Source organism: Conger conger, chromosome 14 (genome assembly GCF_963514075.1).
Source record: "Conger conger chromosome 14, fConCon1.1, whole genome shotgun sequence".
Lineage (NCBI taxonomy): Eukaryota > Metazoa > Chordata > Actinopteri > Anguilliformes > Congridae > Conger > Conger conger.
Window position 1 is genome coordinate 20,991,076 of NC_083773.1, and position 27,691 is coordinate 21,018,766.

Sequence of the window (27,691 nt, forward strand, 5' to 3'; positions counted from 1 at the left end):
TGTCCATATTGGGACTCCGTCTCGGCACCAGCCTTGCTTTGTGTCACTTACAAGGCGCTAGCATTAGCACCCCGACCACAAAAATCACAGCTGTAATGGTGGTGGAGGAGAAGCAAGTTGTTTTGCCGACGTGGGATTGAGCACAACCAGTCGATAAAGTGGTATCGTTAGGTGGAACGAATTTTTGAAAAAGAAGGTTTCCGGTGTTTTATGACACTGCTCCATTCTGTCTGGACTGGGTGAATATGTTGCACTTGTTTCGAGACAAATTCCATGCATGTTGTTTAAGTTTAAGTTAAATTTTAATCGCTGGTAGAAAGTCGAATTGCCTGCATTCAACTAACACAACATAAGTTAGCTTCTTTTGTGAATAAACTAATTGATCATACGGACCAGGCTAATGTGGACCTACATTTTCAGTGTTTAAAAAGTGGAAATTGTGGTGCATATTCATTACGTTTCTCTACTGACAGTCTTAATGCTTTGAATAGCTAGGTTTCCCTAAACAACAGCAACACATGTTTATGGATCATCACTAGCCATTACTTTATTGGAGTAGCTTCAAACATTTTTCAAAACCACAAGGAAATTACACCGTGGTCACATTTGCAGTGGCTAATTTGCCTTCGTTTGCGAGGGATAAAACATTGGAGATATATCTTGTAGCTCATCGTTTAAAGTGACAGACGTGGCTTTCAAATTTTTTTTTATTGCACTGTTTTAGAGTGGATATGTTTTTAGGGGAGCTGTTTCCAAGCAGTTTGATTCTATTTGTGTAGGCTGTACTGTTTTTGTTGGTTAGGTTGATAGCCAAATAATTATTTCTTCACTCAGTTATAGTGTTTTTAAGCAACCCATAACAACCTTTCACGTATTAACTTTTCAAAAAATGTTTGGCGACGCTACTTGAGCTGGGATGCCGTGATAGTTCAATGTTGTGCCAAGCGAATAGACCTACTTGGTCTAAATTCTTATCGGTGACGCAGCCCTTGATGTTAATGTTGGAAAATCTAGCCTTTATTTAAGTTGTACTTGGTGAAATGTTTACTTGATCCAGTAGTTGATTAGAATCAACGGAACTACTATAAATTATATCTACTATAGCCGATCAGCAGACTCTTGACAGTAGGACAAGAGTTGTCTGTGTAACACAGCGCCCATAACCTTATTTCCATTTAGTGCTTGACGCTGGCCGTTTTGAACTCGCTGGATAGTGTGTCTACTGTTTCGTGCCTTCGCAACAGGAGAGATTCAATCAGTAATTTAGTTACATTCTCGTGTTTGGCTGGAGTTCATGTCGGCTAACGCTGGCACACGACAAGGTTGAAGTGGATGTTTTCGTGCCTGGCCCTCCCCAGGAGCTACCGCCCCCAAGCCCCCACGGACACCGAGGCAGTGGTCTGCATATGCCATGACTTTGTGAGACTTGGAGGGGACCGTGATGATGGAGTTGGATATCGACCAATCTCACCTGCCTAGAGTACAGGAAGGTAAGAGTCTTGTCTGCTACCCAAATTGGCTCCATTGTGCCCTGTGTAGCGGCATGTAAATAGATTAGGGCGGGTGTCGGAAACCCTGGTCCCGGGGTGCAGCAGGGTGTGCTGGCTTTCATTGCTACTCAGCACTTAATTGATCAATGAAAGCAGTCTTTTACATGTTCACTCGCCTCACCTTGTTTTTTGGGTCAGAACCCGTTGCTGAATCGGGCTCTCCAGGACCAGTGTTGCCGACCCCTGGATTTGAGTGTAGACATCTAGTATTGCGAATCATCTGCCTTTTGCAATCACGCAACAATACGTCAATAATGTCATATAATGTCGACACAACATTATTTTGGAAGATATCGGGCAATGGTGGTTGTGGTAATTAGTTTCTTTTTCTGGTCTGCTTCACCATGGTTTTTTCGGGATTACTGTCCAACTGTCATTTAACTGGGGTTTCTTCAAAGAGGGTTTTTCTCCAGAAGTGCAGTACTAAGTGCAGTACTAAGTGCAGTACTAAGTGCAGTACTAAGTGCAGTACTAAGTGCAGTACTAAGTGCAGTACTAAGTGCAGTACTAAGTGCAGTACTAAGTGCAGTACTAGGTGCAGCTGGTCTGCCCTGCTCTAAATGCACAGGTGTAATTTTCACGTGCACACCGATGCCAAAACACTTAATTTGATGTAGTGCTAGATGACAGAAATTTTGCACTGTAACCGTGGGAACCTGCTGCAGTCCAGAACCTTCTGTGGAGCATAGAAAATGGCTGACCCTTAACTGGGAATGGAGGAATGGAATTCTGGCAGAACTAGAGGAGGGGAAAAAAAACAAAAACAAAAATGAACCAACAAACAAAACCAAACACTCCTCCAGATTATTATTGTCTGAGAGCTGGCTGCTGCAGTCTGGTGGGGTGTTTCTGTGTTCAGGGCTGTTTTAGGAGCCCAGTGTGCTCATGGTTTGAGGGAAGCAGCCTGCCGCAGCCCCAACTGACTCCTCGGGCGGAGTCTAGAAAAAGGGGGCTTTCATTCGAGCCCTTCAGCAGGTGCTTGTGTTTTTGGCTTTATTTAATCTCCTAGAGCACCAGACAGCTAAGTTCCTCTGGCTGAGGTGGTTATTCCGTGAAGCCATTTTTGTCTCGATTCGCAGAACTGCTTTGCTGCTAAGCTCAGCTAAGCTAACGAGCCACTCGGGCTGGAGCTGGCTGAGATGAGATGAGATTAAGGCTGCAGTACTCCGTCTGTGACTGCTGTCTGCTGAGCTGAGCTGCATTCCAGAGAGAACTTGTGCTGTCTGCAGCTAAGCTAAAAAAACAGATTTCCCCCTCCTGCTGAAGGGAATTCTGCAAGTTCTCCCCTGTGTTTGTGTGGGTTCCCTCCGGGTCCTACTGTTTCCTCCCACAGCCAAAAACCTGTAGCCCAGGGACTCTTGACAGAAAGCAGGCTCCCTGGATTACTCTAGCGCATACTCAGAAATGTTCATTAATGTACACTGTCCTTGTAAAATAACTAATAAATCAGTTAAATTAACTTGTGGAATAAGGCTGCTCCACATATAAAAACACTGACTGTATGGCTGCTTATAATGATCTAGCCCAGTGGTGCCCAATGGATGGTTCATTCCAACCAATCGCTACCCTTGCTGATTTTCATCTATCACACCTTCGACCAGAGAGGAGCTAATTAATTGGCGAAGTCAATCAATCAGCTATTGGTTTGAATGAAACCTCCTTTCAGCCCTCCATGGCAGACTGGTCTAAGCAAACCTTTGGGGTAAATTAATGTAAATCTTGAATGAAATGTTCAGCTTACAGCAGTGCTACTCAACTCTAGGTCCTGCAAGCCTCAATGTCTACAGGTATTTGCTTCAGTCATGCACTACACCACCACCAGATTTCACCAACTACTTTACCTCTTTAGTTCTGGAAGTAAGGTCTGTGTAATCCAGTGCTAAGGTTGGAGCAAATACCTACAGACGCTGGCCTTCTAGATTTGAGTCGCGCTGTTTTACAGGAATGAACCACCTGTGAGCATGAAATGATACTGTACAGCAGTGCTGAATGAGGGGCTTTGGGTGAGGCTGGACCCCAGGCCTCACAGCTTGGCAGTGTTGTGTTGCTGGGGCGTAGAGATGGAGGTCATGGAGACTCCACCCCGCCCGCACTTCGATGCCCGGCAGCTTGGTTCAGACGCTCCTGATAAGACCTCGGAATGCGATAACATTCCGGGGGCCTGTGTCATGGAGTCGGATTACTGAGTTAGCTGGACAACTGCACTGGGTTAAACCCACAGAGCAGGATTACTGAGTTAGCTGGACAACTGCACTGGGTTAAACCCACAGAGCAGGATTACTGAGTTAGCTGGACAACTGCACTGGGTTAAACCCACAGAGCAGGATTACTGAGTTAGGTGGATAACTGCACTGGGTTAAACCCACAGAGCAGGATTACTGAGTTAGGTGGATAACTGCACTGGGTTAAACCCACAGAGCAGGATTACTGAGTTAGCTGGACAACTGCACTGGGTTAAACCCACAGAGCAGGATTACTGAGTTAGGTGGATAACTGCACTGGGTTAAACCCGGAATCCTCCCAAATGTGGAACATGGACTGAAGTACCAAAGGGCCATTTCGAGTTTTACCTTGTGCAGTTATCTGTGTTTTACTCAGCGCAGTTAACTCCATAGTCCTGCTCGGTGATACAGGGCCCACATGTGCTCCAAGGTACTGTACCCCACCCAGACTTGATATGTAAAGACTATGTGTATATAGATTTGGGGAAATATTTCAGAATATAAAACCTTTTTTTAAGTACAACAATTTTTAACTTGTCATTGGGGTCTCCTGGATGCCTTTGAGTCAGGGAATCTGAAATGGTTGAAAACCGTCTCGGTGATCTATCTCTGGGGCTGAGCAGGTGAAGTCTTCCAGGATACTGGGGACATGCAGCAGGTATTCCTGGGTGGAGGTTTTCAGAGGGGCGAGCTTGGGATCTGGGATATGCACCTAACACTTGCTCTTGGGTATTGACCTTAACCGGATCAACCTGGGGTTCAATCCAGTCGGTGGAAAGTTGGTTTTAAGGCTGCAATCTTGTTAGTGGAAGGTTGTGTTCCTCAGTATGGTGCTGCTCATTTTGCACAAGGTTCTTGGCTTGAAGTGCTTCAGTGCAGGTTGAACGCTAACGCTAAATGAATGGAGAGCTTCCCACAGCTGGGGCGCTTTATTGTCATCAGGTGAAACTGGTTGGCACGGCAACAGTGGGTTTTTTTTTTTTTTGCATGGCCAGCTGGTTAATAAGGAATCGAAGGGCTCTGTGGTCTGCAGTGGGCTTTCTGTAATGTGATATGGGAGAGAATGCTTTGGTCACATGGGGTTTATGCCTGTAATCTGGCTACAATGGGTACATAATGGGTCTACTCGCATCTCTCTCTCCTTCTCTTTCATTCTCTTTTATAGTCTCTTTTTCATTATTTGTTCTCTCTCTCTCTCTCTCTCTCTCTTTCCCTCCTTCTCTCTCTCTCTCTCTCTCTCTCTCTCTCTCTCTCTCTCTCTCAGGCAGTTGATTTTCCCTCTCCCCTCTCCGCAGACAGTCAGACTGTATGAAGTGCATTTGCATGCCTTTTTTAATTGGCAATGGTGAAGGGACAAAGGCCCTGTTGATCCTTTACGTCCTGTTAGTCTCGCCGTCCCCCCCCCCAGAGATGTGAAATGGGGTCAGGCATGGTTTTTGGTAGGGCTTGGGGAGGGGCGGGTGGTTACTGTCACGGCATCCCTCTGTCCCCGGACAAGGGCCTCCTCTACTGTACCCTCCTGGGCTTTAGCTGGGGCTGCAGCTGGCCGCTGGCTGTTGTGTAAAACTGGTTGTGGTTCTTTTTTCAGCTGCCTGGCACCTCTCTGGTTCTGCTCTCAATTCCTTGCTCTCTCCCTCCAGACCCGCCACCCTCCGTCCTTATCTCTCCGTGTTTTTATTTCTGGCAGCCCTCCACTGAATCCCCTGAAACAGCTGGATATGCTCCTACAACACAGATCCCCCTGCCCCCCCAGGAGAGAACACGCACTCTCAGATACACACGCGCATAAGCACACACTCAAGCATTTATACACACACTCACTCATACACACACATGCATACGCACACATACACACACACACACTCACTCACACACACGCATGCATCCGCACACACACACACACACACACACACACTCACTCACGCGCACATATACACTCTCTCACACACACACACACACACCCACTCACAGACACACACACACACACAAAAGCTTAGTGCCACACTGCCCTCTCTCCAAGCTGTAGTCTGTAGTTTAGCCCATAGAGACATATTTACACACACACAGTCAGATGAACACACTGAGCACAGCAGCCTTCCTGAGCTGTAGTCTGTAGTTTAGCCCACAGAGACATATTTACACACACACAGTCAGATGAACACACTGAGCACAGCAGCCTTCCTGAGCTGTAGTCTGTAGTTTAGCCCACAGAGACATATTTACACACACACAGTCAGATGAACACACACACACTGAGCACAGCAGCCTTACTCAGCTGTAGTCTGTAGTTTAGCTCACAGAGACATATTTACACACACACAGTCAGATGAACACACACACACTGAGCACAGCAGCCTTACTGAGCTGTAGTCTGTAGTTTAGCCCACCCCGGCACAGAGAGGTATTTATATCAGCGCCTACTGCTGGGGCTGACGGAACCAAATTTAGTCAAAGCCTTACAGAGAGAGTGCTTGGTGGAGAAGGTTTGACTGTGTGGAGGGGGGTGGATAAAACCTTTAAATGGGGCCTTGACCCCCCTCATTCTCTGCTGGTCCTTTGTCAGTTTGACAGTGAAAGATGGCCCCGTCACCTTGGCTGGCTGACAGTGCGTTGGCCGATGGTGACATCAGCAGTGCCGAGTCTTAAAGGACAGACTGTTCTGTGTCTGTAGCCTGAAGGGAAGGGAAGGGAAGTGAAGGACTCTGGGAAGGAATGTAAGAGTAATCCCACTGATGGGATGTTTGTCTGGAGAAATACAGACAAATATATATACCCTACCAAATATATACCCTTGTCAACAAAATCCCCAAAGCACACACTCTCCCTCTCTCCCTCTCTCTCCCTCTCCCTCTCTCTCCCTCCCTCTCTCCCTCAGGGTCTCTGGAAACACACAGTCACAGCATTACTCAAACGTTTCCCCGTTTCCTCCGTCCCTGATTCTCAGTCACATCTCCAGCCTGAGAAGCGACGAGACCTCCTCACTCCTGTGACCTCTCTGCGGTCTGTTATTCACAGACCTCCTCACTCCTGTGACCTCTCTGCGGTCTCCTGTTTGTTCAGACGGGCCTGCCTCTTTGCCAGAGCCTTTGGGGTTTTCCTGTTTTATCTGTCCATCCCTGCTCGGCCTGGCTGAAAACACGCCCTTCCGTCCCGGAGATTACGGCTCCTCTGCCCTGTTCCAGTCCTTTCGCTTTCTTTCATGGCATGAGGGTTTTTCCTTTTTTTAAAACCTTACTTTTCCCTCAGGGTGTGCCTTTTCCATAACCTACACTATGGAAAACAAAATGGCGGATAGCCCAAGCTGGCCATCCTTGGTGCTACATTTAACATTTTAAATCTAAATGTTCATTATATTCTCTGATAAATGCCAGTTGTCCTGAAATGCCCTGTTTTTTGTACTCATTCTTTCTCATTTTCTTGCCAGCACACTCTGAATCAGCAGCAGTTGCCTCATCAGTCAGACACACTACCACTGAGTCAGGAGCTAAAGAGTGTAAGTTAGTCTCCTGCACCCTGAAATATCCATTCCACAGCGCAAAGCGGAGCGGCTTTATAGTCGCCTGGTTCTCCTTGGCCGCATTGTTGTCCAGCGATCCGAAATGGAGACGTTGAATCCGTTGCCCTGCTGCACAGTGACCTCTGACCTCTCCCTCTCGCCCTCTGAACCTTATGACGTGAGGGAGCTCGCCCCCCCCCCCCCCCCCCCCCCCCCCCGGTGAGGGATCTGAGCTGATCCCTTCGGTCCTGAGAGGGGGTGGGGGGTTACCTGGCTGCTTTCGGTCCACGGCAGGGGGTGGCTGACCCCATTGGCTTACCAGTGCGACAGACAGGCCCTCGTCCGGCTGATCCCCCCAAACCCCCCCCCCCCCGTGAGCTCACTCATACTGTCCCGCCAGGTTGACCTTCACGTGACGGCGGGTCTAATTGTAGCCGGTGTACTGGTCTTAATTTCATTAGCTGTTCCTCACAGGAAGCCGTGCTGTGTCTGAGGACGCTGGGTGTTTGTGAGCGTTTGCCTTGGCCCATGTCAATATTTCGGGCTGTTCAGAAGTCACGGCCCCACTGGGCTACAGTCGCGGAACAAAAACCCCAGTAAATGTTTCCCTCTGCACTGCTGCTCGAAAATAAGAGCCAGGCACGATGCCCGTACTGGCTGTGTGAAGCGTTTACCCAGCCAGCTCCTAAAGCCCTCGTGCCTCTCCGTATTTCCAACCGTTCCTGCGGTTTCTTTCAGGTCCCCTTTAAAAGGCAGATGTAATTTCTCCCCACAATGATCTTTTAAGGTGATTGTTTTTTCAGAGAACTGCCCTTTTTAAGTTTGGGCTGAAGACTTCAGCAGGAATAACCGTTAGAGAAAAACACGGTTCTCCACCTTCTAATTGAGAGCACAGCCACCCAACCGCACCCTTCCCTGTTTACAGAGCGCCACAAAGACATGACATCTCCCATCTGGCCGTGGGAAACCGAAAACCAGGCCTGTGTGCACAGACGTCCCCGCGTTGGGTCTGTGAAGGGAGATGTGTTTGGTTAGGAGAGAAACGTCCAGTGTTTTTCTTTTTTTTTAATGTTTTCATTTATTTATTTGTTTGTTTATTCATCCATTTGTTCTAGAGGAAATTCAAATGGAAACTGCGTGTGGCGTATTTTAACGGTGGAAACTGCCTTTTGCGGCTGGCTCTGAGAAGAGGCACAGTTGGACGTCATATTGTCCTGGAAAGTGTGTGTGGATATTCAGATGCGTTTTCATGGTGGAGGTGTTTCTGTGACGTTGAGGACAGGTTTGTTTGATTCTCTCCTCTGTAGCTGTGTGGAATCAGGGATTTTCAGTTGGTTGTAAAATTGTGTTGGCTGTTGGTGTCTCTGCCCCTCACTGGTCTCCTGTTTTGTTTGGCTGACTGCGCAGATTGCAGACCCACACTGCGAGGAACACACACAGAGCTAACTGCACTGCTTTCTTTGCCAGCCGTTACACTGTGATGCAGTGTGATGCACATTTACTAGCACACACGCGCGCACACCCCCGCACACAAACGTGCTCAAACCTACGCTCACACGTGCTGCTACTTCAAAAGCGGTTTTACTGGTTGACGTTAATGGTTTGATGGGAAGTGCTCAGTGCTCAGTAGTTTTACTGAAGGTCCAGGGGGGTGATGATGAAACGCTGCCTGCAGAGCACACGGCTGTGCCACACATGCAGCCGGACGGGAACCTCCCGCCCAAACCTCCAGCCCTCCCTCCTGGCACCTCGCCCCCCCGGCCACATCAGAGCACCGGAATGCCCACCCCTGCAGCGGGTATGTGACCCTCCGCTGGGGGATGCTGGGAAAACAAATAGGAAAACCCGCATTCCAGCCTGACTCGCTCCCGAACGGCTGGGGCAGCTACTGTATCAGAGATCGTCAGTGCTGTCAGCCTGCTCTCTCTCCCTCACCCCCCCCGTAGTGCTTATTCTGAACGCTCTGGAGAGGAGAGTCTGTGTCTGTGTGTGTCTGATTTGTGTCTGGTGTGTGTGTCTATGTGTGTCTATGTGTGTGTGTCTGTTTTGTGTCGTGTGTGTGTGTGTCTGTTTTGTGTCGTGTGTGTGTGTGTGTGTGTGTGTCTGTTTTGTGTCGTGTGTGTGTGTGTGTGTGTGTGTGTCTGTTTTGTGTCTTGTGTGTGTGTGTGTGTCTGTTTTGTGTCTTGTGTGTGTGTGTGTGTGTGTGTGTGTGTGTCTGTTTTGTGTCTTGTGCGTGTGTGGAGGGTCTACCCTTGGCACTTAGCTACCGTCTGTCTTGCCTTTCGTTGTCGTGCTCAACAGGAGTGTGTTCCTCTCCCTCTCCTGTGCCTTCCTGCCCCCCCCCCCCCCCATGCTGGATTGTGCCCAACATCTGCGCACATCTGGAAGGCATTCCGTACCCCCTCCACCCCCCTGTCCTGTGCTCAGGGACCCGAGGGGGTGTCAGTGGGACTTCTGTGGAAGCGGAGGTGGGGGGGGTGTTTTTTCGGCGTGGCTACAGGCACCAGCGTTCAGCTGGGAGACCCTTTGGGGAGGTGCGGGGTTGTGGGGTAAAGGTCAGCTTCACCCCCAAAAAAAAAGAGATGATTCATGACCAGACGCCTTGCTTTGGAACCCCAGGTCAGCGCAAAAGGGATTCAGTCCTGAGGGTGGGGGAGGGAGCTCGAGTACAGTCAACAGTCCTGTTTTTATAACCCAACTCTAACTGCTTTTCACATCGCCATGGAGACTGCCCTTCCTGAGTGCTATGGCTGTTGAACTGAGAGCTTGAACCTTGGAACTCTTCCCTGGGTTGGCGTATCGTACACTGACTTATTAACCCAGACCACTCTGATATCTGTGCAATTCAAGCTACACACCTGGGGGGTTCTGTCTATAACGCACCAGGGTGTATGTTCTGAGATGTTTGGAGGTGGATGAGGTTGTGTTTGAAGACCAGCTGCACATTACTGTCCTGTGGGGTCTTTGCATTACGGTTATTTAGCCAACGCTTCACTTAGTGACTGAGTTGATTAGACGAGGCTGGGGCCAATCCCCCCTGGAGCAATGTGGCGTAAAGGGCCTTGCTGGCATGCTCAAGGGGCCAACAGCTCAACTGATCTTATTGTGGCTCGGGTTTGACCCACCAACCTTCGAGGACCCAGTCAAGCACCTTAGCCAATAGGCTACAGGCACATTAGCCACTGCAGCGCTACAGGTATGTAGCCGCTAGGCTACAGGCTGTTTGGTTGCACAGTGTAGCCGTAGCTGTAGCCTGACCCTGGGCCTGGAACCCAAGCACAGGCTCAGTCTCCACACGACCTTTGGCTCACTCTCCCAGGTATCAGCCTGTCTCTCCTGCGGGTAGGGTGTGCCCACTGCTGTCTTCTGCAATCTCTTCACTGATATCTGATCCCTGCTATTGATAGTTTGCGGAAGTGCAAGCCTGTGTGTGCGTGCGTCTGTCTGCATGTGTGTATGCGTGTGCACATGTCTGTGTGTGTGTGTGTGTGTGTGTGTGTGTGAGAGTGAGAGGGCTTGTGTCTTATGTGTGTGTGCATGCCTGTTTGTGTTTGTTTGTGTGTGTGTGTGTGTGTGAGTGTGTGCATGTGAGCGAGCGTGTGAGCATGAGCGTGTGAGTGTGAGTGTCTATGTGTGTGTGCATGCCTGTGTCTGTGAGTGTCTGTGAGTGTGAGTGTGAGCGTGAGTGTGAGCGTGAGCGTGAGCGTGAGCGTGAGCGTGAGCGTGTGAGTGTGAGTGTGAGTGTGAGTGTGAGTGTGAGTGTGAGTGTGAGTGTGAGTGTGAGTGTGAGTGTGAGTGTGAGTGTGCGTGTGCGCGTCAGACGACACTGTCCTCCAGCAGGGCTGACGTCACTGTGAGGACAGGAGAGGGGTGACACTCCCTCACGTTGGGACCTGGGGAGAGGTGGCAGGGTGATGGATCAGAGTGGGTTTCAGTGAAGTGGATAACACCACATGTCCTGTTACTCATTATGAGAGAGGCTCCAGCAGCCTGCACAAGAGCTCACCCGTAGCTGTGAAAGAGAGGATATGGTTACACTTCACCTCTGCTGCACGTCGTAGGAACAAATGAATGACGGTTCGGGTCACATTTCTGTTCTGTTACTCGTTTGCAGTAGGCACGGAGAGAGTTCTGCCGGGTTCTGTCTGTAAATGTAAGGTCTTAGTCCTGAATTATACCCTAATCCAAACCCTCTCAACCACACCACAGTGTGTTATGGCTGACAGGTGTGAGTTTCAGACCTTGGTCAAATACGAAATTGTTTTTGACTCAAATACTTTTCTGTGCTTTCTGTGCCTGGTGAAATGGAGCCAACAATGAGGACCAGAAGGTGGGGTTTGCTCTTTTTAAGAGCTCTTCAAAGGTTCCCGTGCACAAGACCAGCTCAGTAAAGCTTGGAAGTTATTTGAATCCAAAAGCGTTTCTGGGGCGTTTAGGACCACACTCCTGACCCTGTTCCCGGAGCGGCTGTTTCTCCTCTGGATCCTAAGGCTTGTTTACATTTGAGTTGTAGCCTGGATTTACCCCGTTTAGCGTCTCTCCCCTGTGTTGTGTGATGTTGGTTTGAGAACTGCTGGAAACCTGTTTTTGCGGGCTTCCTCAGGGTTGGAGTTGCAGCTCTTGGCTCCGGTCCCTGGAGCAGGGCCTTTTCCACGGCGTGATGTGCTCCCCGCAGGCTGCCGCTCAGTCCTGGCACGTCTGTGTGGGAATACCAGCGCGTCTCAGACTGGAGCTCAGATATCATCTAGCAACCAGAGTGTTGGGAAAATAAGTGTGACTACGAGATGTGTGGTGAAGCCCCCCCCTCTCCCTCTCTCTCTCTGTCTCTCTCTCTCTCTCTCTCTCTCTCTCTCTCTCTCTCTCTCTCTCTCTCTCTCTCTCTCTGTCTCTCACTCGCCATCTCTCTCTCCCTATCTCTCCCCCCCTCTCTCTCTATCTCTCGCTCTCCGTCTCTCTCTCCCCCTCTCTGTCTCTCCCTCTCTCTCCCTCTCCCCCTCTCCCTCCCTCCACATATGATCCCCTGTTTGGGCAGGGGTTCAGGTCCTCGTCATGTCACTCACTGTATGAGCTCACTGCAGTCAGTGCCTGCTGAAGCATTTTCCCTCTTCCCTGAAGTGCTGCGTTGCATGAGATTATATTAATGCAACAAAATAGCATAATGGTGGGAACATGCCTTTCAGCCCAGCAATGATTGCCATTCCCTGCCAGTAAAAGGTGCCCAGTGCTCACTGCTTACCTACTACCTGCAACTGGATGGTATCCAGTGCTCTATCAAGCCTGGTCTTGAAAAACCCCAGAGTATGTGCTTCTGTTCCATGACCTGGCATGCTCATGTTGAGAATTGCTTTATTAGGAGAACATCGACCGCTCCTTTGAAAAGGCCCTTATAGTTCTTCTCCTGTTACCTTACAGTGTTCGGTGTGTGTATGTTTTCATTAGCGTTCCTTCATGAAAAAGCCTTAGCCTGTGGACCAGTATTCCCAATGTGTTTGTGTGTTGCATTGTGTTGAGCTGCATCTATGTGGAAATGAGAGAGAGAGAGAGAGAGAGAGATCTTTTTTTTTGCCTTGCGCACAGTGAAGAATGCATATGTGGAGGCTGTGCTGTTTCACACACAGTGTCTCTCAGGAAATGGGCTGGGGAGGGACTGGGCCTCCTGCCCTGCCTCCCCCTTCTGTAATGACCCAGTTGGCAGCTAACAACTTCCTGTTTGTTGTAGTCCCTGTGGTGTGTCCTCAGGGCCGGGGAGTGGGAGTAGCCCTCCCAAAGCAGAACTGTGTTTTTGTGTGTGTATGTGTGTGTGTTCCTGTGCCCTCCCTGTGAGGTGGAGTGTGTGTAGAGGTGTCTGTGTGTGTGTGTGTGTGTGTGTGTGTAGAGGTGTCTCTGTGTGTGTGTGTGTGTGTCTGTGTGTCTGTGTGTCTGTGTGTGTGTGTGTGTGTTCACATTTGCACAGCCTGTGTTGTGGACAGGGAGAGGAGATGCCTCCTGGTTTTGTGCCAGTCTCAGGGCATGGCTGTCTGACCGAAGCACAGCCCCTTGCTTCACCTGCTGATCTGAGCTGTGGTCCTGAGTCCTGTCGCGGTGTGGAAGGTATTGTCCCTGCTGAAAACACCAGGTTCAGCTTTCAGCGAGGCCCCGCCCCTGGCCTACGAGCGCTTGAAGGCCGTGCCCTTTTAATCAGGAGCTTTCTGCAATGTGCCCCTTCTGGTTCTACCACTCTCCTGCAGGGTGCTGCAGACTGTAGCTAATCATCGCTAAAACAATGAGCCACGAAATACGCCTTTATCTTGTGGACTTTGTCTTTCTGCTGCTGTAGTTATGTTTGCTTTTCTAGTGTGATGTGCTTCTGTAATTCCTTAATGGAATGGCCAAACGACTTGATTTGTGGCTTGTGGTTTGTGGTGTGTTGGGAGGTCTCTGTGTCCCTGTCACAGTCAGGATGTGTGTCACATCGTCAATGGGTGGGTTGAGTACAGCTGTGTGTGTCGGGGTGTGTATGTGGGTATGGGTGTTTGTATGTGTGTGGGTGTGGGTGTGGGTGTGTGTGTGGGTATGGGTGTGTGTGTGGGTATGGGTGTGTGTGTGGGTATGGGTGTGTGTGTGGGTGTGGGTGTGTGTGTGGGTGTGGGTGTGTGTGTGGGTGTGGGTGTGGGTGTGTGTGTGGGTATGGGTGTGTATGTGGGTATGGGTGTGTGTGTGGGTATGGGTGTGTGTCTGAGGCAGGTTCCCTGATCTCTGTGCTCTTGCGCTCTTTTACCTGCAGTGTGTCAGGGCTTTGCTGTTCTGGAGGACGGAGCTTTGGCCTATAATCTACAGGAGCAGGAGAGTAAGTTACTCATCTCCACTACCCCCCAACCCCTTCTTCGCCAACCAGCTCTTCTGCACCTCTTCTAGACCTTCCTCTGTTCTCCACTCTTAAATATACAGTCTGCTGTGTCAGTCGGGGGTGTGAAGGTCTCTGCCCCCCCCTCTCTCCCCCTCCCTCTCCCTCCCTCTCCAGTTGAGCAGTTCTACAGCTCCAACGTCCAGAAGAGCCAGCTGGTGCAGAATGACATCCGCATGGCCAAACAGCTGCAGGACGAGGAGGAGCTGCGAGCCAATAGGATCGCACGGCAGATGTAAGGACCGCCCTCTGAGTGTCCCACTGCAGGCATCTCACGTTAACTCCTCTCAAACAAAACACACTCTTCACAAACAAAGCACACTCCTCTCAAACAAAACAAACTCTTCACAAACAAAACAAACTCCTCTCAAACAAAACACACTCCTCACAAACAAAACAATCTCTTCACAAACAAAACACAGTCCTCCTCACAAACAAAACAAACTCTTCACAAACAAAACACACTCCTCCTCATAAACCAAACATGCTCCTCACAAACAAAACATTTTTAAATTCACTTCATTTGTAAATTGTATATATATGTATTTGTAAAGGGTTAAACAGTGATACCATAATGAAATGGTTAAAAATGGGGTTCTAGGAAACACAGGAAAACAAAGGACAAATTAAAGTGTGTCTTTTCAAATCACTCTGAACTTTTGTGATATAGAGACATCAGGCATCTGTGGTTGGGAGGTCTCCAGTGTGCTGATTTATTTCCAAGTGCGTGAAGTATTATTAACTGAGGTATTCTAGGCTCATGGCAAACACAAATCTGAAGTTTCCTGCCTATAATTTAATTTCCAGGGCATGTTGAGGTGCCCCTGAGTATTCCATGAGTCAGGAGTGTAGGAAGGAGCCACTTTTCTTTTTTATCTTTCCTCTCCAGAGAGGAGCGGGACTCGGAGTACGCCCGCATGATTCAGGAGGAGCTCCAGAGATGTGCAGAGGATGCTCGGAGGCGGGAGGAAGAGGACGAGGTACTTCCTGCGTGGTTACCCGCTTCCTCCTGTGGTTATTTAACACTGATTAACCAGCGCAGTTGCACTACACCAGGGCTGTTTCTGTAGGTTTTCATTTCTACCTGAAGATGGCACACTTGTTTTGTCTAATTTCAACTCAACGAGATCTCTAGCTGTTAAGCGAGGTGTTCTTTTGTTAGGGTTGAAGTGAAAACCTACAGGACCTTAGATCTTTAGGAACAGGGTTGGGCAGCCCTGCTCTTGCTGTTGAATAAGGTGTGCTTTTTTACGGTTGGAGTGAAAACATACAGGACAGTAGAACTCCTGGCCAGCCCTGGCCTACTGATTATGACTAAGGCGTTGTGCAAGCAGCACTTCAAACCTTGAAACCTCTGACCTGGTTTTAATGGCCCACCTGGTTCTGACCTGGTTTAACACTAGAGCCTGTGTAAAACCACGCTGGTTCATTCACCGTTAACCCTGGAGGTTCACTCTTGCTGCACTGCACCAAACTCTCCCCCGAAGCCCTGGAGCTCTGCCATAACAGCACCCCAAACCGCCGCCGGATACGCCCGCCCTGCTGCCTCCCATTACGGGCCAGTCGGGGGCCAGCTGCCCTGAGACCGTTTCTCTCCATTACCAGCCCGGGCAATTACAGCTGTAAGTGTCTCCAGACCGGGTCAGGGGTCGCGGCGTAAAGAACGGGCGCAGAGATGGAGCACAGAGGGAGGGGCCCTTTCCCCTCAGAGCAGAGATTCTCACACCCTCCCTGAGCTGGTCTACAGTGCCCACAGAGAGTGCTGCAGAGACCAGGCGCTGGTGTTTGGGTGTGTGGAGTCCGAGCGATACTGCGGGCATGTGCGGGCAATGAGCCTGCAGAGCTCTGGCTCCCGTCGCCCCACAGGCTGCTACGCTCTGCCTGAACACAGGGGGCGCTTCGCCTCAAAGCTGATTCAGGCTGATGCAGCCGCCTGATTGAGCGCCAGTGGTCTGAAGAAGAAAAGCAGACTGATTAAAGAAGGGGTGAAAGGAGGAAAGCGAGGGCCGTTAATGAAAGAAAGAAAAGGTCCTTTTACAGGAGCTGTGCCTGTGCAGAGCCCCTGTCCCTGGAGGACCTGTTCTCACATGTTCTCTTTTCCTCACATTCTCTCTCTTGCTCTCTTTCTCGCTGTGTCTCTCTCTCTGCCTCTTTCTTTCTCTCTCTTCCTCTCACATGCCCCCTCTCTCCCCCTCTCTCCCTTTCCTCAATGCCCCCCCCCCCCCCCCTTCCTATCGCTGACGGGTGTTACCAGGGCGATGAGGTGTGTGTCTCCGGGGTGCGTGTGGAGCGTTGGTTTAGGCTGCAGGTCTGTGTATCGTCAGCATGGAGCCGGCTTCTGGGGGGGGGGTTATGGGGGTCTCTGTCCTGGGGGGGGGGGTTAACAGGGGTCTCAGTCCTGGGGGGGCTAACGGGGGTCTCAGTCCGCAAACAGTTGAACAATGTGGACCAAGTTGCCTGTCATGTCATCCTCTGACTATCCATGGGTTTGTGAAAAACGCTTTGTAGCCCGGGAAGTCAAGTTTACCAACGCCGCCATGTGACTTCACATTGAAAAGGGTCTGAATGACCTCTACTTGGCCACTTGAGTTAAACCCAACACTCTCTGTCTGGGTTTCAATATATGCAATATATTCAATATATTTAATATTTCAAGACATTCAATCATTTTAATGTCTAAATGTATGTGAACCTGATTGCTGTAATATCAGGTTCGACATGGCTCAGGCAGTAAGAGCAGTCGTCTGGCAGTCAGAGGGTTGCCGGTTCGATCCCCCGCCCGGGCTGTGTCGAAGTGTCCCTGAGCAAGACACCTAACCCCCAAATGCTGTGTCGAAGTGTCCCTGAGCAAGACACCTAACCCCCAAATGCTCCTGACGAGCTGGTCGGCGCCCTGCATGGCAGCCAATCACCGTCGGTGTGTGAGTGTGTGTATGAATGGGTGAATGAGAAGCATCAATTGTACAGCGCTTTGGATAAAGGCGCTATATAAATGCCATATATAAATTTACCATTCAAGTAATAAAAGTCATGACTCAAAGTGCTATAGGATGATTTGTGGGCTAATGGAGATATTGGTATGTGGGTAACTGGAGACTGTGCCCCCTCCCAAAGCTAACAGGCCTCAGCCAGCTGTGTGAATTTGAAGGTCTTGTTGCTTGCAGTCTTTGTGCTTCTCTTCCTGGCGGGGGAAGGGTATGGCATGAAAATAGCTCCCGTATGATTTTCCCAAAAGGCGATGATTGAATGGTCCTCGGTCGTCCTTGGCAGGTGTTCGGGCCATAAACAGATTACGCTCGCTGATTGGTTCGTACCGACGGGCACCTGGTGTTGACACGCGGCCACATGGTGTTGACTTTTAATAAGATCTCTCCGCTCGCGTTGACCTTGCGGTGAACCTGAGAGTTATGCGTCCCCTCTCCGAGCCTGACCCTGGATCAGTTTCAAAGAGCTCATTCCCCCTGGTGGGTGGAAGACGTGGTGGAATTACCTGATTCAGGATCAGTGACTGCGAGACCTGAAAGTGAGTGGAGAATGCAGATCATCAGGGATCCTCAAATAGGGCCCTCAAATCCAAGTCCAGCAAAAGTGTTCTTTTCTTCCGGGTAATTTAACCAAACAATTAGTGCTGCTGACTGTCTTCACACCGGACTCCCAGGTAAAGGGCGGGTGGAAAAGCAGCCCTTGAGGGCTGTGATTTGATGATTCCTGGTGTAGCGCATTATTAGCCTATAAATACAGCTCAGTGAGCTGGTTCACCCTGTGTTCAGTGAGCTGGAGAAAAGGCTGTTTTTGCTGATGGGCTGATTGTGCTGGGTGTGCTCAAATGTGCCCTTGATGCAGAAACAGACTAATCCAAATTATCTCTCCCGAGTCTGACACTCTGCTGATGGCTGTGGTTTTTGGGAGAGAGATTCACACACACACACCTTCTGTTATGGTGGCTTTACTTTCTTACTGGAAGCTTGGCCGTTTGCGCCCCTGTGTATAACCCCTGTGTGTGTGTGTGTGTGTGTGTGTGTGTGTGTGTGTGTGTGTGTGTGTGTGTGTGTGTGTGTGTGTGTGTGTGTCTGTGTGTGTGTCTGTGTGTGTGTCTCTGTGTGTGTGTGCACGTGCATGCGTTAGGGATGGGTATTTTGAGTATTTTTATGGTTTGGTTAACTGGCAAAATGTAATCGATTAACCGGTTAAAAATTTTCTTACTCCTGTAATAGGCTGTACAAGCATGCTGCTATAGGGTGAACCACTGCCAAAAAGTCAGTATAACCACATTAATTAGATATGTTACTGCGCGACAGGGGCATCATTTCAGGCCCAGTACTGCTGGGACAGGGCCCCCACCCAGCCGGCCTTACCCTGGGTCCAGACCTGCCCTCCAGAGGGCCAGGACTGGGCGTGGATGAGCTGCCAGGTCCACCACAGCACTGCAGGGCTTTAGCCTCTTCCTGTGTCAGCATCTTCCTCTGTCCTGGCGCGCTGGGCATGGCCAGGCACTGCAGTGGTCTCGCACACAGCCCCAGCTCATGCGCATTATACTCCTAATCCAACGCTGGACCGCCCGGAGAGACGCATCTCATTTTCTGCCCGGCTTTTTGGAGAGCGTTCCTGCGAAATTCCCGTTCGCTTCCAACTATAATCAAGCTTGTGAAATAATTCTCCTAAAATCAGTTCTGCCAAACACACTTGGGTTATGTTTAGGCCATGGAACCATTCTAAGGAGTTTCTGAGTTCTGTCATTTTAAAACTAAAATTACCCCCCCCCTCTCCATTTTTGGAATTGAAAGCTGGGACATTTGAGTCATGGCTGGGCGACACAGACCTGGCTACTCGCGGTAGCTTGACTAATTTTATTCCTTGTAGATTTAACATTGGCAAAAAGCCACTTTTTTTTATATATTGCTGCAGTTCTTTGGAAATGAACTTCCAGTATCCCTCAGTTTCAGTTAGGGAGGAGTTTTAAGTGTGGTTTCAAGAGATACTTATTTTTTGCTTATTGTAAAAGTCTGTTATTTCTTACCTATTATATACATTTTTTTTTGTCCTACTGTTTTTTTCCAGTCTTGCCTGACTCCTGCTTTTAGAGAATCACATTAAAAATAAGCTTTATTCTACATTTTATTCTCTACAGTCTTTAATGTACGTAAGGCCTGTTTGAATGCTGTCATGCATGTATATTTTATTATTGTCAAATAAATGTCAATGTAAATCTAGCACTGCTCTGAACCCGTGACTGTTTAAAGCCCAGTTCAGACCAGAGATTTAACATGCTAGGAAAACCATGTTAGACTGTTTCAGCAGTGTGAGCTGCCCATTTCAGAGCCATCGCAGGTTCCATCGCAGGTTCCATCGCAGGTTCCATCGCAGGCACTGTGCTAAAGCAGCCACTCACTGCAGAGTCACTGCACTCTGTGCTAAAGCAGCCTCTCACTGTAGAGTCACTGCACTCTGTGCTAAAGCAGCCTCTCACTGTAGAGTCACTGCACTCTGTGCTAAAGCAGCCTCTCACTGTAGAGTCACTGCACTCTGTGCTAAAGCAGCCTCTCACTGCAGAGTCACTGCACTCTCTGTACTAAAGCAGCCTCTCACTGCAGAGTCACTGCACTCTGTGCTAAAGCAGCCTCTCACTGTAGAGTCACTGCACCAATGCTTCATTTAAACATCAAAGAAGCATTGAGCCCCTTATTTACAATGCTGCCCAGTTACCACAAAAATAAGACTAACATTAGGTAAGACAATAATCAGCAAACACAAGTAGTAATAAACATGAATTAAAACAATTGCAATCCAAAGACTCAGACTTGGGTTCTGAAAGTGTCTTGAAGTTTTAATTGAAACGTTTTCTGCACATAATTTTGTGTGGTTTTGCTTGGCCTTCAGTGCACTGTTCTGGGCTCTGTTCTGCTTGGCCCAGGATGGGCGGCAGTGCAGCCGTGATGTCAGTTGGAAAGTCAGTGCCGTTTGAATAATTTAAACCTGGCAGCCGACACCGAAGGAGGTTGTGTTTTAAAAAGACCTCCTCCTTTAATGGAAACCGTTTTAACGCTGCCCGTTTCTCAAACTTTTTTTGTCACTTTTGTCAATAAATTAGGTTCTTTGTGGCACCCGATTCGCGCTGTCGCTCTCAAACTGCCCTCCTGTTGATTCTTTTCAGTTGGCCAGGACGAGTCGTGTTACACCTGAAATAATGGGGCTGAAATGAGAAACGATGTCAATGCCTTCGTTTCTCTCTGCTTTGTCTGGAGCCCCTGGCTACGGCTTGTCTTTCAGCTGTGATGTCAGGCACCTGTCACTGCGCTGTTTTATTTGAGCTGTACTGCCACCTTGTGGCGGTGGCGTGTATATGCAGCCAAGTTCCTCTTCACTCTTCAAAACGGGCAACTTCAAGTCAACTGTAAATGGCCATTTGTTCAACTGGAAAGTTCTAGTGCTGCACATGCATCACCATACCTCTGTAAACTGTGTACTATTTTCACATGATCAAGACTTCTTCCTTTCCCAGTAAGATATACTGCTAAACTCTAACCCGGCCAACACATTGTTTTTATAATGGAATTCTCAACACATTTCTGTTATCCATCTACCATTACACATTGCTGGCCAGCAGAGGATGGACTCCCCCTCTATTGCTGGGTTCCTCCAGAGATGTCTACCCGTTGGGTTGTTTTTTTCCCCCACTGCCTGAGGGCTTTTCTCCTCACTCGAGTTTTTTTTCCTCACTTGCTATTTTCGGGTTTTAGGTCTGGTGTTTGCTCTTCTGCTACTCTGTAAAGCATCTTTGTGCCAGCCTTCTGTAAAAAGCACTATACAAATAAATGTGAATTGAGTCATTCAGAGACTCTGAACCGGAGCATGTGTAACGGGATAGCTTGTGTTAAAGCAGGGCCGAAAACGTGTGTAAATGGGCTGTTTGGGTTTATAGATTAGGGGGCTCTGAGGTCACAGTACCAGGCCAGCGGGCCCGGCCCGTTGCCCTGGTTACTCTGATGACAGGCCCGGGTCATGTGCAGGAGGGGTTTGATTTTAGGGCACAGTGGAAACTGAAGGGGGCCATGTTTGCCCGCTACTGCCCTCGGACGGAAACTGCTAATGTCTGCGAGAGATGCTTTAACCCCTCTGTGTGTGTGTGTGTGTGTGTGTGTGTATATATATGTGTGTGTGCGTGTCTGTGTGTGTGTGCGTGCCCCTGTTTGTCCTTGTCTTGTTTGTGTTTGCTTGTTTCTATGTCTTCTGTGTACGAGAGTGTACGTGTGTGCAAGTGTGTGTGTATGGGTGTGTGGGTATTTGTGTGTGTGAGTGAGTGAGTGAGTGAATATATGTGTGTGTGCGTATATATGTGTATATGTGTGTGTGTGCGTGTGTGTATATATGTGTATATGTGTGTGTGTGCGTGTGTATATATGTGTGTATATGTGTGTGTGTGCGTGTGTATATATGTGTGTATATGTGTGTGTGTGCGTGTGTATATGTGTGTGTGTGTGTGCGTGTGTATATATGTGTGTGTGCGTGTGTATATATGTGTGTGCGCGTGTGTATATATGTGTGTGCGCGTGTGTATATATGTGTATGTGTGTCTGTGTGTCTGTGTGTGTGGGTATTTGTGAATGTGTGTGAGGCATAGGTACAGGGCCCTGCCACAGACCTTTGATGTGCACTGTGGAAACTCCAGTCACCAGCCTGAGGGGCTGAGCTAGCCACACACTGTGTGTGAGTGTGAATGAGTGTGAATGAGTGTGTGAGTGTGTGAGTGTGTGAGTGTGTGAGTGTGTGAGTGAGTGCGCACAGGGCGGTATGGTTTCCTGCCATCTGTACTGGGACACGAATTCAAATTTTTTTAGTGCTGATCTGCAGACTAACACTGCTGACTTCCTTTTCTTGTTTACCGCAGTGTTTCTTGTGTGTTTTTGCGATGTCAGTGTGCATTTTCGGCAACGATGTGTGAATGTGTTCTCTGTTCATGTGAAACGTGCGTTATTTTAAGGGAACCCTTCGTTTGTGTGCTGCAATGCATGTGAAATGAGCTGTTTCATAGCCACTCTTTGTTGAACAAGTGAGGTTGACCTTGCTGTGAAAAGGCTGTTTAATTTCGCTGAGAGACCTGTCATAATAGGCTCAGTAGGAGTTGTCCAGTGGCTTGTTAGACTGAAGTATTAGTTTTCAGTTTCCTGATGTTATCCTGCTGTTTTTCTGTCTAGAAATGAATACAATTAATGTTTTTTTGTTTTTTTCCAATATTTTTAGTTAGTGCTCTAGAACTACCAGTAGTGATTGTTACGCCCACCAGTATGAAGGTTCAGTTAAAAATAATCTCGTCGCAGACTTCAGATAAAATAAACCATTTCTACAGGTTTCCCTTTCCACTGTGTAGGTTGTGCATGAGAGCACAGGTGACTAAAAATCACATCTTTATTTCCTGTTGTAAGGTTTACTTTCAGAGAAAAGGCCTGTTCCCCCTACGGACTCCCTTATATTAGCTGTTGCCATGCTTGTAAGTTTTCACTTCCATAACAAGTAACTTAAACTGATTGCAAACCAATCTCGAAAATCATTCTTCTACAGAAGTGTATGATCGTGCTGAATACTGTCAATTATAACTGCATGATATTGCAGTTTATTAGGTTTTCCACTGATCTCTGGTGAGTTCTGCGTTCTGATGCATGTTTTATATGCAGATTCAAACGAGCTAGCCAGTCATTTATTTTCCATTAGATGTCCTGTGGGCAGAGCTAATGTGTTACAGCAGGGAAGAAGTGCACAACACAAACAAGGAATGGCTCTGCATTTCAGTCATGTGAGAATTCATCTCATGATTATATGTTGATATGTTCTCTCCCCAGGAAATGGCCAAACGCTTACAGGAAGAGGAGGAGATGGATAGCAGGAGACAGAGGCTTGACAGCGGTTGCCATGGAGACGTCAATGACATTTTTCTGAGAGAAGGTATGGCCTACACTGGCCTCTCACGCATTCAACTGCCAGTGTACCACATTCATTTTGGGGGAATTTGGGGACTATTTATATAGCACCCACTGTATGTACAGCTGAAAAGTTTCCGTTTACTTGGTTTATTTTCAAATGACTTTCGATATGTTCCTGGAAGCACTGTATGCTCTGGTTAGATATACTGCACGTTGTTGGTTACCTGGGGTGCCATTAATTGCCCAACTATCAGTCAGTCAGTTAGCCAGGCAGTCCATCAGGGGAGTGTGAGTGTGCCGCTACACTCTCTCTCTCTCACTCTCTCTCTCTCTCTCTCTCTCTCTCTCTCCCTCTCTCTCTCTCTCTCTCTCTCTCTCTCTCTCTCTCTCTCTCCCTGTGTCTCTCTGTCTCTCTCTCTCTCCCTCCCTGTCTCTCTCTTTCTGTCTCTCTGTCTCTCTGTCTTTCTGTATCCCCGTCTCTCTCTTTCCGTCTCTTGCTTTCTCTGTCTCGGTCACGTATGGCTGTACACGTGCTGGCTGGGGTTGACTGGCTTTGCCGTGAAGTGCTGATGTGTACAGGATCAGTGGAGCTCATCTCTTTCCGCTTGTGATGTTGTGGTTTGTAATTCTGGCTAAGCCGATGCAATCACAGGGGACTGATTTATCACATCAGAGCGAGCGTCACACACCCTTCCCGGGCCGGAGCTGTAGCTATCTCCATCTCGTCTGTAGAAGTCGGCCGAGGGTCGAAAGCCGAGAGGCCAATTCTCACTTTCGCTTTTCCAAGCAGTCCTCTGCCTTCAGCCTCAGCTTTGACATTGGCACTGGCGCTGAAGTTATGGTTTAGAGGCACAAGGCTGTGAAACAAAAATACCAGATGTATTTAAATTGGCAGAAGGTCATAGGCTTGAAACATGTAGCCTCCTTTCTCCAGGAAATAGCTGCTGGCCTGGCCTGCATTAAACATGGTTAAAGTGTGCTTCCTCTCTTTGGCAGATCTGTCCTCTGTGTGATGTTCTGGTGATCGATCCTTGGGGATCCGCTTGCTTTGTACTGTGATCTGGTAGCAATGATATCCAGGTCAAATGACCCGTTCTGCAGTGAACCTATGTGCCTGACAACGTCTCTCAGATTAAGATTAGAAATCTTAAAAAACTATAATAATATATATAATAATAATTAAGCAGTCATTGGCTAAATATTAAAAACTTGGACATTCCTGTCTGCATCGTTTAACGACAATCCATTACAGCACAGGGCATGTCGCTTTTGGACCGACATTGAAACACACCTACTGCAAGTGACATTTCTACTATGTCCCTCCATAATAAACTGATTCAGTGGCAGGCACTCACAGCTTCTGATATGACAAATTAATTGAATCTTTATGCTGTAGACAGCATTACAGTCAACATAACCTGCATATTTACATGTTCAATGCAGCAATATTGATATTTAGCATGAATACATGTCGACTTTAAAATATTAATTCCAGGGATGAAGAAACAATTGATTATCGTGCTTTTGAAATGCAAATCAGAAATGGTAATATTCTTGAGTGAGAAGAGCAAATGTAATCATATTCTGTGGGGGAAAGAATAAATGTATTGAAAGGATATGATTATGATCAGCAATGTAATAAACCCAATAATCTCAAGACAGTTGTCACAAGGAATTGAAAAGCAACCCTTGATTATGGAGGCTTTCTTTGATGGTGAGATCACTGAATAAAGGTTTTGGTGGTGCTGATCACTTGATAAACATGAGCACAGTGATTGGTGCTGGTGCGGAGTACGCAGTGGTGTGTAGTGAAGGCTGATTGGACAGCAGTGATCATGCTGGCGGTGTGTAATTGTGGAAGGGGGCGAGTGCGTTTAGGCCAGGCTTTGCTTTGGATTGCTCGACCCCGCTAGGCTGTGACCCCGCTAGCCCACGACTTCGCTAGCCCACGCTAACTGCGCTAACAGCTGCATGGCCCTCGCCTCCCTTGTCCCCTATGCTGACTAACGCCCCTCCAGACCCTGCACCTCGCCTACATATTCCTACCAAAAACCCCCCGCACACCCTGGGCAGACAAACGGCGCTCTGTAGACCCTGCTGTTTTCACCACGCTGTTCTGCCTGCTAGCCCACCCATCCGGTTCCATCTGACTTATTTAGGTCTTTCGAATTGATCTGCATGTGGTCATAACCTAGTTATGACACCTTTGCCCACATGAGCACATGTCACAGATAGATGATGGAAACATTGTAGCAGTAATGACGTCACCTTTTTTACACTGGTTTCTTAGTGCTTAGTCCTATTCTCAGTCATGCATGTTTTGATGTCTGTTTAAGATTACAGTTAATGCCTCACCAGTCAGATGATGTAATTTCTTGTCCGTTGTCTTGTAATGTGTTGAATGAGCTTTCATAATCCCACTGTGGCACCTCTCACCTGTTTTCACCTGTAGCCTCTCCTTGGTAAACATTGTTGACTGCACCTGCCTGATACCACTAACCCCCCCTCACCACCCCGCTCCCTCCCTGCTTTGTGTTTGCATGTTGGGCCTGTTTAAAGAGCGTGCCAGTGTACCCGAGCGGTCTCGTCCGCGCCGGCCTGTTCGCCCCCGCCCCAGCCCCAGCCCCAGCCCTGACTCCAGCGTCAGTGAGGGAGAAACTCGGCTCCCTTCTGCCACCAGGGGGCGCTCGCACGGGTCTCACACTGACTCTGACTCCGCGGATCCCCCCTCTGAACCCTCAAGCCCGGTCCTCCAGAACAACAGCGCCCCCCAGCATGGTTCCAGACAGACCGATGCCCTGAGACTAATCCGAAACCTTCTTCAGGAGTCTTTAGGTCCTTCCTATAATGTTGAAGATGAGGTATTCCTCAGCGCCCCTTCCCTGCCAGCCCACAGGCTGCAGAAACGACTCAACACTGCCCCCTCTGGTCACCAGGGGCTTGACCGCCACACTCAGGGAGGGAACCGCCACAGTATCTCCAGTAGTGTTAGAGAGGGGGAAAGAGTGGGGGAGGGCTGGGAAGAGAGGGAGAGGGTGGTGGCATCAAGGAGGAATGGGAACAGGGTTGAGAGGTGGCATAGCAACAGCTACCATGGAGATCGGAGGTGGGAGGAGGAAGACTATCATAGCCGTGACGCAAGGTCTCAAGACCGGGTCTACAGTCGGACTTACACGGAGGGCGGACAGTCCAGGCGTCGGCATGTCCACTTCCAAGACGACAGGAGGCGCTACAGCAGTTACCATGGTGACAGCCGGAGTGGAACTTCTCCAGGGAGCAGCTACCAGAACAATTTTTCAGATAGGGGAGTGGCAGCAAGGCGCAGTTGCTATGGTGATTTCAGGCAGGCTCCACAAAGGGGCAGCCAAGGTAACCGCGATGCGCAGACAGTTGGATCAGGCAGTAGCCGTCATCACCTGAGTGATGTGTTGCTAAGGAACGTGCCCGTGAGGCGTAGTTCCCATGGAGACTTCAGCGACAGGAGGAGGGATTCGGGCAGAGATGGCCGTAGGGCATATGGTAACCAGAACACGCAGAGCGGGCACAGGGCAAGCTACCGGGAAAACCCAAATATCCGAGAAGACCGGGTTTCCCATCGGGGTGATTACAGAAACGGCCGGTCCAGCCAAGACCGCAGAGACCAGGGGGAGTGGGAGGGAGGTAGCCATGGAAACAGGAGGGGCAGAGAGGAAGAAGGCAGGGCTGACAGGGATCACCACGGCGATCGCAGAGTGAGGCGGAGTGTGAGCGAGCGCTTGCGGGCTTCCGAGGAGCCCGAGTCGAGCTCGGAGGAGGAGGGGAGGTGGAGGGTTGAGAGGAGACGGAGCGAAGGGGGACAGAGGGAGGAGAGGCCTCAGGGCGAAAGAGTCCACCGCTCCATCAGCTTCTCCGGCAGGACGCCACCCCCCGCGGCAGGACACAGGGGTACAGGTAACCCCAATCTGCGGGACCTCTCTCTTTACCCGCCGTCAAGCCCTGCTACGGGATGATGGGAGTTTGCTGTGGCGGTTTGAGTTCTGTCTTTCCCCTGATCGTGTTTGTGAGGAGGGCCTCTGAAAATCTGCTTCATTTATTTTACTCCGTTTACTCTGCTGGGTGGGCTCTTACTATAGTACTGTGATTGTGGACCCCTGATTAGCTCCTCCACAGAATCTAACCTCTGTGCATCAAGGATCTTTCCTGTATCTTCCCAGTCTTTCTCACTCAAAAACGCCTCTGATCGCGAGCATTATCATTTCTATGCGTGTAAACCTTTGAGTTCTGGTGTTGAGACTGGCTGTGTTGTTAAGTGCTGTGTCATACAGGAGGCCATGCTGATGCTCTGAGAGAATTGGAGCCCCATTTCCCTCCTTATGCAAGAGTTGCAAATAGACACAGAAATCCATCTTATGGCAGGCCACACTTCATATACACTCCTGCAAGTTAGACTGATTGGATAAGGATAGGGGGGAAAATTATGTTTTATGGTCTGACTACAACAGGAGGTCAGTAGGTGTATATTGATGAGGTTCATACAGGAACTTCAACCAGACTTTACCAAAACTTTTAACGGCACAACGGTGCTTATTGTCATAGCAGCACAAGAGAACACAGCCTGACCACCATGCTGAAAACTCTCCTGGCTC

General features: G+C 49.0%; 1 protein-coding gene across 5 annotated transcripts in view; it reads left to right on the plus strand.

Annotated features, from left to right (window-relative positions):
• Positions 1-27,691, plus strand: part of LOC133110423 (coiled-coil domain-containing protein 50-like) — a 34,796-nt gene continuing 7,105 nt past the window's right edge. For 2 of the 5 annotated variants that reach the window (XM_061220514.1, XM_061220517.1), the window contains exons 1-8: positions 1-239; positions 1,359-1,490; positions 7,197-7,265; positions 14,032-14,094; positions 14,269-14,386; positions 15,041-15,131; positions 22,986-23,088; positions 25,626-26,996. In XM_061220514.1, the coding sequence (XP_061076498.1) occupies positions 1,442-1,490; positions 7,197-7,265; positions 14,032-14,094; positions 14,269-14,386; positions 15,041-15,131; positions 22,986-23,088; positions 25,626-26,996 (1,864 nt within the window). In that variant the 5' untranslated portion in view covers positions 1-239; positions 1,359-1,441. Of the gene's footprint in view, positions 240-1,358; positions 1,491-7,196; positions 7,266-13,097; positions 13,359-14,031; positions 14,095-14,268; positions 14,387-15,040; positions 15,132-22,985; positions 23,089-25,625; positions 26,997-27,691 lie in introns of those variants that run through there. The other 3 variants (XM_061220516.1, XM_061220518.1, XM_061220515.1) reach the window with 3 other exon arrangements.